General features: G+C 52.6%; 1 protein-coding gene across 6 annotated transcripts in view; it reads left to right on the forward strand.

Moving 5' to 3' along the window:
* LOC105469739 (SH3 and multiple ankyrin repeat domains 2) overlaps positions 1 to 18,307 on the forward strand; it is a 666,868-nt gene that overhangs the window by 131,076 nt on the left and 517,485 nt on the right. For all 6 annotated transcript variants that reach the window (XM_011721220.2, XM_071074114.1, XM_011721226.2 and 3 more), the window contains one exon: positions 16,530 to 16,646. In XM_011721220.2, the coding sequence (XP_011719522.2) occupies positions 16,530 to 16,646 (117 nt within the window). The remainder of the gene's footprint in view (positions 1 to 16,529; positions 16,647 to 18,307) is intronic.

The following is an 18,307-nucleotide window of genomic DNA, read 5'->3' on the forward strand; positions in this document are numbered from 1 at the left end:
GAGAGGAGATGGTGCTCCCGGGAGCAGGAGAGCCAGGGCTGAGGAGGGAGGGAGCCCCCAGGCCCATGTCAGGAAGGACTCAGGGAAGGAACGCCTGCCTCTCTTCTCTTGGCTGAGCCCTGCCAGAGTCAGAGGACAGTGAGGGAGCTCAGAGGTGCAGGCTGGAGGCCAGGGTCTCCAGGCAGAGGGGTGAGGTGGGTCAGGGAGAGTTGATGGGGCCTGTCTACCCAGGAGGTCAAGAGGAGGCTCTGGAATAGCAAAGGGAGGTCAAGGACAGAGGGCCCTGAGCTGGTTTCTTGTTGGTCCTCTGCACAGTGACTGCCATGGCTTCTCCGGCTACCTGTGTGTTCTCCTCGGCCATCGCCACCTTGCACACCTGTAAGGGAGGTTATGCACACCGCCCACTGTGGTCAGAGTGGGTAGTGGGGGTGCCAGCAGGCCCCACCCTCCCTGGGTTTTCCTTGTGCTAGGTCAGTTCTGGTCGATCTTCAGCCCTGCAGGCTGGAGAAGCCCCTGTTCCCCCCGAGGTGTGAGTAGGGATCTGTGCAGCTGCTCAGGGTAGCCCCAGGCCCACACCCAGGCCGGAGCTCTCGGGAGCAGGAGCAGTAATGACCGGTCTTTGGAAGTCCTCTTCCGTGTATCCGCCGTGAGATTTCTTGTCGTTCTTGTGCTTTTCTTTGTGAAAAAGGAAAATAATTTTCCCCTGTGATCATTAATGTTATGTGTCAACTTCGCTAGGCTGTAGCTCCTAAATATTTGATTGAACAATATTCTGGAAGTTGCCGAGAAGGTGTTTTTTAAGGTGGGATTAACATTTGAGTCAGTGGACTGTGAGTTAAGCCGATGACTCTCCAAATGTGGGTGGGCCCCATCCAATCAGTTGAAGCCCTTATGAGAAAAAACACTGAGATCCCAAGAGAGAAGGAATTCTGCCGGAAAAAGACTCCAGATTCCCACTGAACTCTGCCCTGGGTCTCCAGCCTGCCCTGCAGATTTCAGACTTACCTCTTCCATGACTGCATGAGCCAACTCTTTAAAATATTTCCATCTTTAATTTTATGTGTCTATTTTAAACTTTAAACTTAAAAATTCTTTGTGCATATACATATGTAACATGTAAGTGTATACATGTACAAACACACACACATACACAGGTTGTGTTTCTCTGGAGAACACCGGCTGATACCCTCTGAATGTAGAAGCAGCAGGACACACACACACACACACTCACACACACACACACACACACACACAGGTTCTGTTTCTATGGAGAACCCTGGCCGATACACCCTGAATGTAGAAGCAGCAGGACATGGACACACACACACACACACACACACACACACACACACACACAGAGGTTCTGTTTCTCTGGAGAACCCTGGCTGATACAGCCTGAATGTAGAAGCAGCAGGACACACACACACACACACACACACACACACACACACACGTTCTGTTTTGATGGACAACCCTGGCTGATACACCTGGAATGTAGAAGCAGCAGGTCACACACAGACACACACAGACACACACACAGGTTCTGTTTCTCTGGAGAACCCTGGCTGATACACCTGGAATGTAGAAGCAGCAGGGCGCACACACACACACACATTGGTTGTGTTTCTCCGGAGAACCCTGGCTGATGCACCCTGAATGTAGAAGCAGCAGGACATGGACACACACACACAGGTTCTGTTTCTATGGACAACCTTGGCTAATACACCCTGAATGTAGAAGCAGCAGGACACACACACACACACACACACACACACACACACGTTGTGTTTCTCTGGAGAACCCTGGCTGATACAGCCTGAATGTAGAAGCAGCAGGACAGACACAGACACACACAGACACACACACACAGGTTCTGTTTCTCTGAAGAACCCTGGCTGATACATCTGGAATGTAAAAGCAGCAGGGGACACACACACACACACACACACACACACACACACACACACACACACACGTTGTGTTTCTCTGGAGAACCCTGGCTGATATACCTGGAGTGTAGAAGCAGCAGGACACACACAGACACACACACACACACAGGTTGTGTTTCTCTGGAGAGCCCTGACTGATACACCTGAATATAGAAGCAGCAGGGGACACACACACACACACACACACACACACACAGGTTCTGTTTTTCTGGAGAGCCCTGGCTGATACACCCTGAATGTAGAAGCAGCAGGTGACACACACACACACACACACACACACACACACACACACACACAGAGGTTCTGTTTCTCTGGAGAGCCCTGGTTGATACACCCTGAATGTAGAAGCAGCAGGACACACACACACACACACACACACGTTGTGTTTCTCCGGAGAACCCTGGCTGATGCACCCTGAATGTAGAAGCAGCAGGACATGGACACACACACACAGGTTCTGTTTCTATGGACAACCTTGGCTAATACACCCTGAATGTAGAAGCAGCAGGACACACACACACACACACACACACACACACACACACGTTGTGTTTCTCTGGAGAACCCTGGCTGATACAGCCTGAATGTAGAAGCAGCAGGACAGACACAGACACACACAGACACACACACACAGGTTCTGTTTCTCTGAAGAACCCTGGCTGATACATCTGGAATGTAAAAGCAGCAGGGGACACACACACACACACACACACACACACACACACACACACACGTTGTGTTTCTCTGGAGAACCCTGGCTGATATACCTGGAGTGTAGAAGCAGCAGGACACACACAGACACACACACACACACAGGTTGTGTTTCTCTGGAGAGCCCTGACTGATACACCTGAATATAGAAGCAGCAGGGGACACACACACACACACACACACACACACAGGTTCTGTTTTTCTGGAGAGCCCTGGCTGATACACCCTGAATGTAGAAGCAGCAGGTGACACACACACACACACACACACACACACACACACACACACACACAGAGGTTCTGTTTCTCTGGAGAGCCCTGGCTGACACACCCTGAATGTAGAAGCAGCAGGAGAATTCTTGCAGAGCACTAGGGAGCTTTTTGGGTTGGGGGAGCTGCTTCCCCGCCTCAGTCTCCTGCCCTGCCCTTGCTTTTTCCCTGGATTAAACTTGCCAGTGTTTCTGTCCTTGCTCCCTCTTCCTTCCTCCCCTTGACCTCTTCTCCCTTTGTCAACCAACAGTTCCAGCCTCAGATGGCCCTGCCATCCCACGGCTGTGTGTCAGGCCTGGCCCTTCTGAGCCTCTCCACAGCATCTGACCCTGGCCACGCTCATTCCCCTGGCACCCTCCTCATTTGTGTCTGAGCTGTTTCAGGGGGTCCCCAAGAGGTCTCCCGGCCTGAGCCTGACCACGCTCGCCTCTTCACGCCTGACCCACTTCCAAGCATTCTGGCTGCACCGCAGACCCCACCTACTGCCGGTGCTCATTCAGCCACAGACGTCGTCTACTGGGTGTGATCCTCAGCGACGTGTCTCAGTGTCCTGAACACACAGCCTGCAGCAGTGAACAGAAATGCCTGATGCAAGCCCCTGGTGTTCCCTTGTGGGGAAACCAGATGTGAGACAGAAAGACTAACATAAATTACACATACACACACACACACACGTACATACAGGTCCACGTGTGTGTGGACATGCTTCTGAGCAGGCCTGACAGTGTTCTGTGTTTCTGGGCACTGGTGCCTCTTGGGTTCACGCCGTGGCCATGCAGACGCTCACGCCCTGAGACACGGCTCCGTTCCTCTGCCCATCTCCTCTCCTTGCTGCGCTTGGCTGTCAGCTCTGTGCTGGTGTTTTCAAGACCAGGCCCGTCCACACGGTGTGAGCTTCGGCTCCTGTTGAGGATGTGGAAGAGGCAGTTCCCGAAGGAGAATCCCGCCTGCGTTGGGAGCTGTCCCAAGCTTCCAAGGTGACCTGCTTGGAAAGGGGCAGTTCCTGGGACTGCCAAAGCTCTAATGAGCTTGGTTTTTAAAACTGACTAGGCTGATTTGAGGTCAAGGTCAAGTTCAGCACGAGGGGAGGCTCCTGGTGGGGTGGTGCAGTCACCCACGAGACATTTCCACCAGCAGACGTGGCTGGGCGAGGGGTGGGAGTCGTGGCACCCTGAGCACCCACGTCCTTCTCAAGTCTCACAAGGTCTCTGCCTACAGCTGCTGGCCCCAGGGGACAAGACTGAATTGTGAGTCTCTAAGAGACGTGGATGTTGGGGACGTCCCTCCCGCCTGGCCAAATGGAGAATGAGTTATGTGCCTTGTTCTCAGTCAACTCTAAGTCGGTGGTTCACATGAACAGAACTGTCATTTGATGTCACTGGATGACACCATGGAACCCACTCGCTGTTGCTTCTGTATTCACGGGTGATAGGGTTCTCCAGAGAAACAGAACCAATAGAGTGTGCACATGTGTGCATGTGTGTGTGTGTGTGTGTACAGATACAGAATTTTTTTTAAATAGAAAGTGTTTTTGAGGAATTGACTCATGCAATCATGAAGCTGCAAGTCCAAAATCTGCAGGGCAGGCTGGAGACCCAGGAAGAGTTGATCCCGCTGTGTGGGTCCTGTTCGTCTCTGGCGGAATCTTTTCCTCCTCAGGGGACCTCAATCCTCTTTTCCCCTTCAAGAGTTGAAGGCTCTTGAGGCCTTCAGCTGATTGGATGGGGCCCACCCACATTATGGAGAATCATCGACTCAGTTGACTGATTTTGAAAGCAGTCACTGACTTCATGAAGACAGGAGCGCGCCCGGAAGAGGAACGTTTAAATTCACGTTTCCTTTAGTGAATGAGCCCCTCCAGGCACAGGACAGAGGCTTTGTAAAAACAGTCAAATGTGGCTGGGTGTGGTGGCTCACACCTATAATCCCAGCACTTTGGGAGGCTGAGGCAGGTGGATTACCTGAGGCCAGGAGTTCGAGACCAGCCTGGCCAACATGGTGAAACCCCGTCTCTACTAAAAATACAAAAAGTAGCCAAGTGTGGTGGTGCAAGCCCGTAATTCCAGCTACTCGGGCGGCTGAGGCATGAAAATCACTTGAACCCGGCAGGCGGAGGTTGTAGTGAGACGATATCATGCCACTGCACTCCAGCCTGGACAACAAGAGCGAAACTCCAAAACACACACACACACACACACACACACACACACACACACACACACACACAAAAGAAAGAAAACCCACCATAAATGCATATGGGACCCGAAGCTCGCTTGTTCTCTGTGAGAATGCCTGCTTGAATTAGTGTTTTCCAAACGTGTCCTCCCTTTAGACATCAGTGCTCTGGTTGCGTTGCTGTTTTCTTTTAGAGCTCTGAAAGTGTGAGTGCAGGCTAAAACCTCCTTAAACGTGGAGTAGTTCACAGAGCCCCAAATCCAGCTGTCAGCCCTTTTGCCAGAATAGCCGCTGTGTCTCAACTTTGGGGATTCCTGGAGATCCGTCCTTTCCCCTCCCATGCCCCTCCCTGTGTCCTTTTTCCTGCCCTCTCTCCCAACCAGGCAAATGTCTCCAGGCCCATCTCTCCAGCTGGCCCTGGGATGGAGGTGACGGTGGAGGCTGGCAGGAGCCCTGGCCATTAGTCACTCACTGCAGCTCTCAGCTGTGACTCCTGGCCTGCCAGGGGCAGGGTTCCGTCCCTGAGGGCCTTCGCTTGCATTCAGAGCCTGGCTGTCCCAGCGCCACCTGGCCACCTCGGTCCCACGGCCTGAGCCTGTGCAGCTGCACTGGTACCTCGGAGGCATGAGCTCCAGGGCGGTGCACCTGCTCTGGCCTCAGCTTGGAAAATGTGGAGCAGGGTTTGGAAAGCCAGCCGGGTGCGTTCACTGCCCTCTAGTGGTGTGCTGGCTATTCAAGAGACTGGGAAACCCATTTTCTCCCCTGCTAAAGAATCTTGGTGATGATGTGAAGAACTTTGCCTTTGCGAGCCTCGTCTCGTTCACGTGCAGGGCCCTTGTGCCTATCAGATGATAAGGGATGGAGCAGATAAGGGATGGGTGCGGGTGCCTTGCACGGGCCTGCAGGAGCAGTGAACAGCGCCGTCTGCCTCCCAGATCATCCTCATCAGCCTGGCATTTACCCTGCCACGTGGCCCAGTAAATGCCACAGTGCAGGTCTCAAGTCTATCTCTAGCAGAGTCTCTTCCTTCTCAGGGGACCTCAGTCTTAAGGCCTTCAATGGATTGGATGGGACCCACTCCACATTATGGAGAATCATCTGCTTAACTCCAAGTCTACTGATATTTATGTTTATATTTATATTTGAGATGGAGTCTCACTCTGTTACCTGAGACCTGGGGTGGAGTGAGGTGATCTTGGCCCACTGCAACCTCTGCCTCCCAGGTACACGCGATTCTCTTGCCTCAGCCTCCCAAGTAGCTGGGATTACCGGCGTGCGCCACCATGCCCAGCTAATTTTGTCTTTTTAGTAGAGACAGGGTTCACCATGTTGGCCAGGCTGGTCTCGAACTCCTGACCTCAAGTGATCTGCCTGCCTCAACCTCTCAAAGTGCTGGGATTACAGGAGTGAGCCACCGCGCCTAGCCCAAAGTTTACTGATTTTGACAGCTGTCATTGACATCATTAAGACAGGAGCGCTCCTGGACGAGGAACGTTTAATTTCAGATTTCCTTTAATGAACGAACCTTTCCAGGTATGTGACAGAGGCTTCTCTTTGTAAAAATGGCCAAATGTGGCCGGGCGCGGTGGCTCAAACCTGTAATCCCAGCACTTTGGGAGGCCGAGATGGGCGGATCACGAGGTCAGGAGATCGAGACCGTCCTGGCTAACACGGTGAAACCCCGTCTCTACTAAAAAATACAAAAAACTAGCCGGGCGAGGTGGCGGGCACCTGTAGTCCCAGCTACTCGGGAGGCTGAGGCAGGAGAATGGCGTGAACCCGGGAGGTGGAGCTTGCAGTGAGCTGAGATCCGGCCACTACACTCCAGCCTGGGCGACAGAGCGAGACTCTGTCTCAAAAAAATAAAAATAAAAATAATTAAAAAAAAATTAAAAAAGAACGGCCAAATGTGTGTAGGACCCGTAGCAATTTGGGGGCATTCATTGTCCTGAGCTGCTTTAATTGCACTGTGATTCTATATCCTCAGAGCTGGTTACTTCTCGTTGCTGTTTCTCATATGAGTTCACAGGCCCAGAGAGGGCAGGTAATTTGCCCAAGGCCACGGAGCAAGCAGTGGGCTGAGCTGGGATCGCTCCCAGCCTATCTCATACCAGAAACCTGGTTCTCTGTGCTGCCTGTAGGGTTCTCACATCCAAACCACTCACAGCACGTCTGTGGCAGAACAAATTACAGGGGCAGGTGGGTTTTCCTGGACTCACTGGGCTGTGCCTGGCTCTGTGCTCTCAGGAGAAGCACCTCTGAGCTCTCAGGCTGATGGGCTCTGCATTTAAAGTCTATGTCTCCGTTCTAGCACCTGGAGAATGGACAGCCCTGTCCCAGGGTTCTGGCTGTTCATGGTGTGGGAGAGCCTGCGTGGCCACAGCCAGGCCTGGTCACAGCTGCTACAGGTGCACTCCAGAGTTCCCCAGGTCGCTGCTTTCCCGTCATGGTCTCAGGCCGGGTGCATGTGGCCTAAGGACGCATTTCAGATCCACCTTCCACTTCATGCAGTGGGGATATGCCCCGTCCCCACAGGCTGATGTTAGAAGAGCCTTTTTTGAGCTCAGGCTTTCTGCAAATTATCTTAAAAGTTGTTATTCAAATTACCCTTTTTTTTTTTGGATTACCAAAAATATACCCTTGCATGATGGAAATCTTGGAAAATACAAAGAAGTATAAAGAAGCAGGTTAAGAAACACCCCAATGCATTCCCACAATCCAAGGACATCAGGGATCAGATTTGGGGGTATTCATTCTGTATTTTTAATTGGTGAAGACTTTTACATCCACCGTGCAACGTCACAGCACAGTGGCCCTGGCCAGAGCGGGTGTGGTCCTAGAGAGGATGCCGCTTGGTGAGGGATCCAGACGCTGTGTTTCCACGTGCTGAACTCTGGTGCCTGCCTAGGGGCAGAGCCTGGCTCCCTCCCTCCCTCTCTGAGTTTGACTCAGTATCTTTGGGATGAGGGAATCTCCTCCTCATGCTGTCTGTTGGCCATACTCTGGCCTGGGTGTTATGCAGCCTGGGGTTGCAAACCCACCTCATCGCTCACTGGGTCACCCAGTGGTGCCCCACCCTCTCTGGGCTTATGTGCTTATCTCTCAGGTTGGCTGAGTAATAATTTGCAGAGCTCTGGAGACAGCTAATGACAGAATTCACGTGAGGCACTTTCTGCAGTGCCCAGCACCGACCAGGTACTCAATAAATGTCCCCATCATTATTGTCATCATCTGTCCCCACATCATCATCCTCATTATCATCATGTGGTCACGTCCAACGTCATCATTAGAAGTAATGCATTAGGCTGGTGAGCATTAGAAATAATACGTTAGTCTGGGCACAGGGGCTCACACTATAGTCCCAGCACTTTGGGAGACTGAGGCAGGCAGATCACTTGAACCTAGGAGTTCAAAACCAGCCCAGCCAACAGGGCAAAACTTGTCTCTACCAAAAATACAAAAATTAGCGGGGTGTGGTGACACATACCTGTAATCCCAGCTACTTGGGAGGCTGAGGTGGGAGGATCACATGAGCCCTGAGGTGGAGGCTGCAGTGAGTCGAGATCGTGCCACTGCACTCCATCCAGCCTGGACAACCATAATGAGAGCCTGTTTCAGAAGGGGGAAAAAAACTAAATAATCTGTTGTATTCAGAGAGTGCCGACCACATCTGCTCCCAGCCCCTCGTTTGATTTTCCCCCATCGTGCGATGGGTGTGGCATCAGTCTGAATGTTGTTACTGGCTGCTATTTGTTATTTGTCGCATTTAAATGAAGAGTGTCAGCCTTAAAGAGAGAATTTCAGGCCACAGTGACTTCTCCCCTCCTCCTGTTCCAGGCTGCCCCCTGCCCATCCCTGGCCAGACGCCCTCAGCTCTCGAGCCTCTCCAGGCCCCATGGCGAGGGGACGGGCCCCTGATCCTCCCAGGCCTGTGGGAGGTTCTCTACTGGAGCCCCACGTTATGTCGTTCTGGGTCCAAGCATTCTGGTTACCGTCCCGCCAGGGTGGGACTGTGTGCAGCCCGGCGTGAGCTGCATGGTAGAGATGGGAGTCAATGTTTGACTGAAAAGTTAGCATTTAGGATGGGATGGAGCCACATGGGGTGTGGTCTTCCTTCAGATTGAGGTTTTTCTAGTGTACTATGGCTCCCACCGTGTCCAGGCACTGAGGTAATCACTGTCCATCTAGGTACTGAGGTGACTGCTGTGTCCAGGCCCCAAGATGACCATTGCTTAGGCGCTGAGATGACCACTGTTCAGGCACCGCGGTGACCCTGTGTCCAAGCCTGGGCTTGGTCACAGAAAGTACAATGCCAGGTAGCACAGGAAGGACCAGTGTGAACAGCGGCCAGGTGGAGAGCCCGGGAGCTCCACAGTGCCAGCCGGGAGTGGCTCATTCTGGCCAGGGGAGGTGGGGGCTGTGTTGGAGCCAGACTGTGGTGCTGGCAGGTGACCCTCAGATCTGGGCAGGTGGCATGCGCTGGCCCTGGTTGGGGGGAGGTGTTGTGAACAGGGTTCTGCCCCTTGGTGCTGGCATGTGCTTGGCAGCCTTGGAACTGTGGCCGAGCCTCACTGTGGGACGTGGGTACTGGCAGGTACTGCACCTTTCCAGGTGAACACCTCCAGGGTGTGAGAGTCTGGGGTCCCTGCCAGGTGGCAGGACCGGAGCGTGGGAGCCCCTCCCCATGTCACTCTGGACCCAGGGCTCAGTGTCTGCCCGTGGGCACGAGTGGCCGAGCCTCTGTGGCCCCAGTGTCTGGAGCCGCAGCAGTGAGCCGTGTTTCGGGGGATCTGCTCTGAATTGACCTGGGAGGTCAGTTCCGTATTCTGAGCCCCTCTTGCCTGGCAAGGTTCTGTTTGGAGAAGGAAGAGAGGCATCCTCTCTCTGAGCCTCCAGAAGGAATGAGGACCCTTGAGTCCCCGTCTTCCCAGTCAGCCCTGACTCCTCAGGGACGTGCGGGGAGCGGAGGAGAGGGGATGGGTGAAGACCCCGAGACCAGCACCCCACGCTCTGCACTTCGGCAGGTCCTCTGTCCTGCCCTGGTGACATAGGTGACATCTTTAAGAGACTTCATCTTTCCAAAAATCACATTATGAGAGCAATGGGCTCCGTGGGGAAGGTGGGCAAGGGCCGTAGCTTTATGTGGGAATGCCAGTCATCTCTCCTTTTGGAATTGAGCGTGGCGTCCTTTGTCTGTGATCATTTCAGGCTGAACAGCACACATTAGTAGACCCAAAGAGATTGTGTTCGCTGCATAGGGCTGCCGCCGCAAAGTTCCTCAAACAGTAGACATCATCTCACAGTTCTGGAGGCTGGAGTCCGAGATGAAGGTGTCCAGGGCTGGTTCCTCCTGAGGCCTCTCTCCTTGGCTTGCAGACACTGCCTTTTCCCTGCGTCCTCACAGGGTCATCCCTCTGTGTGTCTGTGTCCCCAGCTCCTCTTATAAGGATACCAGGCAGACGGGATTAGGGGCCCCCTAATGGTTTCATTTTAACTTAATTGCCTCTCGAAAGACCCTCTTCACATACAACCCCACGCGGAGGTGCTGGTGATGGGGACTCCAACTCATGAATGCTGTAGGGATGCAGTCCAGTCCGCAACACCAACAAAACTGAACTAGCCACTTGTGGTTTGCATCACAGCCCGTCCACTGCCTGCGTTCCTGCGTTCATTCAGGTGCCTTGGCCTCCTCGACTGCTGGGCCAGGAGGAAGACCAGAGCCAGCCTTTGAAAACCGTGGTATGCGGGGCCGCGGAGCAGCCGGTGGCTCAGGCCAGGCGAGGGGGTTTGCCTGTGTTTGGACAAGACGTTGTTTCTCTACTGACGGGCAGCCTGCTTCCTGACCCAGTGAGAGCTGACATGATGTGACTCTTGGTTGTGTGAGCTGTGGTGTCTCCACCTCATGTTACAAGGCATATGCTTTGGGAGAAAAGCCTAAGTGTGGTTGGGAACAATTCTCTTTGGGGCACAGAGCCAAGCAGAAGTGGTAGGGGGTTTGTCTCAGCCAACCTGTGCTGCTTCCCTGCAGAGAGAGCAGTGACCTCCCCGCCGCTCCGGTTGCTGTGCTGGGCGTTGTACAACCCCAGGTGGCACCGTTCCTCTTGCCATAGTTTGAGGGCCTGTAGATGTATCGCCAGTGTCCAGCAGGTGGCAGTAAAGGGCTTGAAGGAAGCAGCACCCTTTTTTCTCATTCACACCAAGTCTTGTGGTTGCACAGGGGCGGGTGGGACGCCAGGCATCGCTGGGCAAACAGAGTCTCGAGGGGAGCCATCTCCAGGTGCCCTTGCCCAGGCCTCAGCAGGAGATTCAGAGGCAGCAGACGTGGGTGGAGCCTCCCACACATGCATTTTCCGAAAAACGCCTCAGGAGAGTGGGTACGGGGAGCAGGTGTGAAGGACAGTGTTTTGTCTTTCGTTCCATTACTCTCCACCCTCCTATCACCCTCTCAGCTGTCTCTCAACAGCCAGAGGCCAGACACCCTTTTCAAAATAAGAAAAGGGGGTTAGTGTTGCTTCTCTTGGGGGAGGATGAATTCCTTCCTTTAACGCTTTGGTAACTTTCAGTATCTTTGTGTCAAGCGAGTCCCTCCCTCTTTCCCTCCCTCCCTCCCTTCCTTCTTTATTTATTTATTTTTGAGACAGAGTCTCACTCTGTCGCCCAGGCTGGAGTGCAGTGGCATGATCTCGGCTCACTGCAAGCTCCAGCTCCCAGGTTCATGCCATTCTCCCGCCTCAGCCTCCCAAGTAGCTGGGATGACAGGCACCCACCACCACACCCGGCTAATTTTTTGTATTTTTTAGTAGAGACGGGGTTTCACCGTGTTAGCCAGGGTGGTCTTAATCTCCTGACCTCGTGATCCGCCCATCTTGGCCTCCCAAAGTGCTGGGATTACAGGCATGACCCACCACGCCTGGCCAATTCTTTATTTCTTTTTTATTTATGAGACGGAGTCTTGCTTTGTTGCCCAGGCTGGAGTGCAGTGGCACCATCTCAGCTCACTGCAACCTCCGCCTTCTGGGTTCACGCCATTCTCCAGCCTCAGCCTCCTGAGTAGCTGGGATTACAGGCACCCGCCACCATGCCCAGCTAATTTTTTGTGTTTTTGGTAGAGACAGGGTTTCATCATGTTAGCCAGGATGGTCTCAGTCTCCTGACCTCATGATCCACCCATATTGGCCTCCCAAAGTGCTGGGATTACAGATGTGACCCACCGCGCCCAGCCTATTACTTTCTTTTTAAAATTGTAAATGACTATTTCCATTTCCAGCTTATAGAAGAGTTGCAAGAATAGTACAAGGAACTCCCATATGCCCTCCACGCGGAGAGCACATTTGAGTGGTGCTGGTGTCGCAGTAACGTCCCTGATAGAAGAGGATCCAGCCTGGGACCCTGCATGGAGCCTTTCCATCTGGGAGACTTCCTCTGGCTTCCCTTAATTCCCATGGCTGTGACCGTTTTGAAGATTTTGGGGTGGTCATTTTGCTGGGTTTGCTCGGTGTTTGCTCATGATGGGATCCAGTGTGTGCATTTGGCAGGAATGCCTTAGAAAGGATGCTGTGCTGTCAGCCTCACGTTCTCACAGGGACACATGGGGACCATTCGTCTGGTGCTCACCGTGAAGGTCACGCTGACCACCTGGTCAGGTGGGGTCTGCTGATTTTCTCCTCTTTGGATGCAGGGCAGGCGAGACCCAAAAAGGGGGCTTAGCCAGGGAGGACTCTTGGCTTCACCCAGCAAAGAATTCAAGGGCAGGATGGTGATGTTGGCAACCTTTATTGAAGCAGCTGTGAACAGCAGCAGAGAGCCTGCTCCTTGCAGAGCAGGGCTGTCCCAGAGGCAGTGTGCCCAGAGCAGCAGCTCAGAGGCCATGCTGCACTCACATTTATACCCACTTTTAATTACATGCAAATTATGGGACAGGTTCTGCAGGAATTGCCAGGAAAAGGGTGGTAACTTCTGAGTCATCAGGCCATTGCCAGGGAAGGGGGTGGTAACGGCTGGGTGTTGCCATGGCAACAGTAAACTGATGTGGCACACGGATGGGCGTGTCTTATGGAAAGCTGCTTCTGCCCCGCCCTGTGTTAGCTAGTGCTCCGTTTGATCCGGTGTCTGAGTCCCGCTTCCAGAGTCGAGTCCCACCTCCTGCCTTACTTTGCTCCTTTGTAATTAATAGATCTTTTTTGGTGATCTTTGAGGCTATGCAAAAATCTCTTTTCTCATACCCTTTTCACCTGACAGTTCTGGCATCCATTGGCCTTTCTTGCCGGAATTATTGCTATCATGGTTGCTAAATGGAGATTTTTTTTTTAATCCTACTATTGCTTCTACATTTATTAGCTGGCTTTCTGTTGTAAAGAAAAGCTTTCCCTTCTTGTTTGTTTATTCATGTATTTACAATAAGGCAGACTTGCAGAGTTCTCTTTATTCAGGAGGTAATAATCCATTATTATTATCCCAGTTTTAGCTGGTGGGTGCCCCTCAGGATGGCTCATGTGTCCTCGGGACACAGCCACATTGATTTTTTTTTTTTTTTTTTTTTTTTACCATTGTCTTAATTTCTGGCACAACAAGTTATATCAGGCTCACCTTGCTCTTTTCCTGCCTCAGGAATCAGCTGTTTCTCCAAGGAGCCTGGTTCTTTTTAGTGTGGAGTGGTATTTAGAAGCCAAGGTGCAGGTGCTTGGGGTGCTGATGGCTGCTCGGCTGTTCCTGTCCCCCACCCTCTCAGTAGGCAGAGTTAGGGATGGGTAGACATGTGGGCATCCATATTCTAATTTTTATTAGTCTGTATATTAAAAATTGTGAGTTTCTACTGATACTCCCATTCCAAGCCAATGCCACAAGGCATGTTCTCATTTTCTCTTGTACTGTATTTGTAACTTCCTTCTTTGAAAGTGAGAGCGCAGCTCCCATTCCCCTTCTTGAGTGTCCTTGTGTGTGCAGAGTCCTGCGTGCAGCCATCTGTGGACCCGTCTGCCCACTATCTGGCTTGGTTCCCCCTCACCCCTTTGCATGGCAGCTGCATCTTCCTCAGCAGGCGCGAGCTCCGTGCCTCAACCACCAGGGGTTAAAACAGAAAGAAGAGACTAGCTGAAATGATGCTTGAAAAAAAAAAAAAATACTGCTAGTGCTAAGACTGTGGGATTCTGGGTGACTTTTGGTTTTTGTTCAGCACTTTCCTGTATTTCCCGGGTTTGTGTGTTATAAAGCAATGGACGTGGGAAAAGTGGAAAATGGAAGCATGCTCTTGGGAATACGCCTACGAGACGTCCGCCTGGAGTCAGCGGCTCCGTTTTCATCTCTTCCCGTTGAGCCTATTTTGCCCTTGCAAGGAAAGAGTGCTCTGGCACCATCTGACTGATGGAACTTACAAGCTCATAAATTCAGATTAACTGGGGGAAGGGGAATAATGAGTGTGGATTAATTGTTCAGTGTCTTTATGCTAACATTAGTTGTCTTTATTGACCACAGAGCAATTAAATTAAGCTGTAACAAAGTGTTGCCTCCCAGAAGTCCTTTGGGGAGTGCCAAATAGCCAGGGATCCTTCAGTTTCAGGAACGCAAATCCCAATGCAAATGGGTGGGTGAGGGGAGGGAATTATGCCTAATCGTTATGTCCCTGAAATTTCAGAGTCAGTTGTAGCTTAGATGGGCTCAGACAGTGTCATCTTGGCTTTGTGCATGTCTCTTCCTGTCTCCCCTCTTTCTCTTTCCTTTCTTCCTCTCCCTGCCCCCGTCACACTTCCCTTCTGTGTTGAGGGTCCTAGCAGCTCCAGGGCTCTGTCACTTTTCTGCTCCCCACTCTGGAAGAAAGAAAGAACTTTTCCCCCGTTAGTTCTGGTGAATGTTCTAGCTTGGGACATGGCAGCTTCTCTGAGGTCACATGGGCGTCCCTTATTTTGCCTGGGGAAATGGAACCTGATGGCTCCTGCCTGTGTTCTGTGCCTCTGCAGGAGCAGGGTGGGGAGGCCTTTCCCAGACCTCTGAGAGTGGAGCTGGGGTAGCCCCCAAAGGCAAACGCAGGTGCAGTTCCCAGAAGAAGGGGCTGTGGGGCCGGGCAGGTGACAGCAACGAGGTCTGCCACAGGGATCTACTTCATAAATTAATGAGATTTGTGGGAGGCACAGCAATGGTAAATGGAAATTTCTAGTGTCTTTTTTTTTTTTAAACAGCTCATCCAATTAATAGTTTCAATATCCTCCCTGTCATCTTTCCTCACCTTGCTGAGGTGTAGCTCTTTCTCATGGACCCTGAGAAGGTGAAATTCACCTCTATCTGTCTCAATTAGCAGTAGAGCAGGATTCATGAGAACCCCTTCCTGGGCTACCACGGCACGTACTGCTCTCAGCACCCCTTGGCTGCCTGGGGGTGAGACCTGTTAGGTCAGGACCCACTTTTCTCCAGGTCCAAGGTTGTGGCCACAATGTCGAGCAGTGCGTGGCTGGACAGAGGGCCCTCGTCACCTGGGCGGGGACCTCCCTGGCCCCTGTGAGCTTGGGTGGGGAGGGGCTGCGCTGGCTGACTCAGTGCCCGGCCTCATGTGAGGCCCTGTGGGGTTCTTTGTCCCACGTGATTCTCATCTGAACCCTGCGAGGGTTGAGGGTTGTTCCTGCCTACAGATGAGAATGCACGTAGGTGCCGAGGCGAAAGTTCTGACAAATGGTTCGGGCCTGGGTCTGTTTGACCCCCGGGCCCTGATGGTTCACAAGCCACACGTGTTGTAGTTCTCAGAGAGAAGTTGGTCATACTGCAGGGCTGCCCTACCCCTGTGTCCTGCAACTTACTTAGGAGCTGGACTGCATTAAAGCCATCGTGGGGCCGTCCATCGCACGTAGAAGGACAGGGCTCACTCCTGTGGATACAGCACAGGGAAGAGGCTGTGAAGGCCTCTCCTGGCCATCTCGTGCCGCCTCCCTGGAAGGGGGAGCTTGGGTAACCGAGGCCGGGGCTGAGCCTTCTGGTTTGCATCTCGTGGAGCTGGGCACTGAGGTTGAGAGAAAGACGTCCTGTACCTCTAGGCTCTAGGCCCCCGGATCAGGATGGAAGGAACTTTGAGGCTCCTTCCCAGACCCTCTGTCTCACAGCTGAGCACCAGTCCCCAGTCCCACCATGAAGGTCGTTCTCCCCGATCCACAGCCAGGGGTCTGGCGGTGCTTGCTGACGTCTTTGGAGCCCTTGCGCAGATGGTGGGTGGGGGGTTGGGGTCCGCCCAGGCCCTGCCCTGCCTTGGGGTTCTGGTGGAGCTCCAACCTGACAACCAATAGGTAACATCTGAAAACTTGTAACCCATAGTACTCAGCTTATGAGGAACTGGGGGAGGGACCTGTGCATTGAAGGATAAGCCGAGTGGCTGATGTACTTTGTGTGTGCATGCGGCTGTCATGGCGGAGGGTTCCTGATTCACAGCCTGGGTTCTGCGTTTCAGGCCTGCAGGTACGGGCACGTGCAGCACCTGGAGCACCTGCTGTTCTACGGGGCAGACATGAGTGCCCAGAACGCCTCGGGCAACACGGCCTTGCACATCTGCGCCCTCTACAACCAGGTGAGTGCTGAGCATGCCTAAAGGAAATAATGTGGACAGAGGTCCATTTCCAAAACAGAGTGCCTTAGATTGGCTTAGGTCAGCAAACTACAAAAGAAACGAAATATACTAAGCCCTTGCTTAAATAGCCAATGCCTGCTTGTCAGCCTGTGCCCTTTAGTTGCCCTCACCCAAACCAAAAAAGTTTAAGATGAAAGTTTACTAGCCTGCAAAATAGCTCGCTTTGTCTGTTCTTACCAGCCTGCCCAGCTACATGGGTCATAAATCAAATACTTAAAAAGCCCCTAAGCTAACTAATATTGCAACACATTGTGGGCTGCAACAAAATGCAACAAAGCAGTCCTTAAAAAAAGCACCCAAAGCTCCAACCCAACAGCCAATAGGCAACATCTGGAAAAATCGTAACCCATAGTACTCAGCCTATGAGGAACTGGGGGAGGGATCTGTGCACTGAGGGATACACTACTTGTTGAAACGGTGCTGGGTGTGCCTGCCCATCAGACACTTGATCTTACGAGACCATCAGTAAGAGTCGCACTTTCGCTGTTCTCCGGGTCTCTGAGTCCATTCTTTGGGTTTAAATGGGTAAGTTTGTTTCTCACACGCTGCAGTGGCATGCACCCCAGCCAGCCCTAATCCTGGGGGGCATCGGGAAGGCCTTGCAGGGGGCGTCTCAGGTCATCCTCACCTGCTGCCTCGGTGGGAACTGTTACCCTGTTGTAGAAGGGAGGAAACAGAGCCCCAGGAAAGCAAGGTGAGCATCGCGCTCGCACAACTGGTGCCAGAACTGGGTGCAGGAATCAGGTCTGGTCAGTGCCACGCCTCCGCACTGTCCATGCTCCAGAAGATGCGCGAGGAGCCAGCCAGGCTGTCTCGTTCACACTCCGTAGCTGGGATGCAAACTCTGTTCAGTTCTGGAGTCAACCATCTACCCCGTCAGCAGGTCTCTGTGTGGAACATGGAGAGGGGCAGATCAGAGTCATGAGATGGGGAAGGACGTGGCAGACAAAGACTTAGGATAGTTCTGGTACCCTCACCAGGCATGCGTGGCACCATCACATGACAAAAGCAGGCCTTCCGGCCAGGTGCAGCAGCTCACACCTGTAATCCCAGTGCTTTGGGAGGCCAAGGGGAGGTGGATTACTTGATCTAGTTCGAGACTAGCCTGGGCAACATGGTGAGACCCCATCTCTACAAAAAATTTAAAAATTAGCCAGGTATGGTGGCATGTGGCTGTGGTCCCAGCTACTCAGGAGACTGAGGTGGGAGCATCACTTGAGCCTGGGGGTTTAAAGCTGCAGCAAGCCGAGATCATGCCACTGCACTCCAGCCTGGGTGACAGAGTGAAACCCTGTCACCAAAATATTTAAAAAGCCAGCCTGGTCAGGTGTAGTGGCTCACTCCTGTAAGCCCAGCAATTTGGGAGGCTGAGGCAGGCAGATTGCTTGAGGTCAGAGTTCAAGACCAGCCTGGCCAACATGGTGAAACACCGTCACTATTGAAAATACAAAAATTAGCTGGGTGTAGTGGCACATGTCTGTAATCCCAGCTACTCGGGAGACACTGAGGCAAGAGAATTGCATGAACCCGGGAGGTGGAGGTTGGCAGTGAACGGAGATAGCGCCATTGCACTCCAGCCTGGGTGACAGAGTGAGACCCCA

Source organism: Macaca nemestrina, chromosome 12 (assembly GCF_043159975.1).
Source record: "Macaca nemestrina isolate mMacNem1 chromosome 12, mMacNem.hap1, whole genome shotgun sequence".
Lineage (NCBI taxonomy): Eukaryota > Metazoa > Chordata > Mammalia > Primates > Cercopithecidae > Macaca > Macaca nemestrina.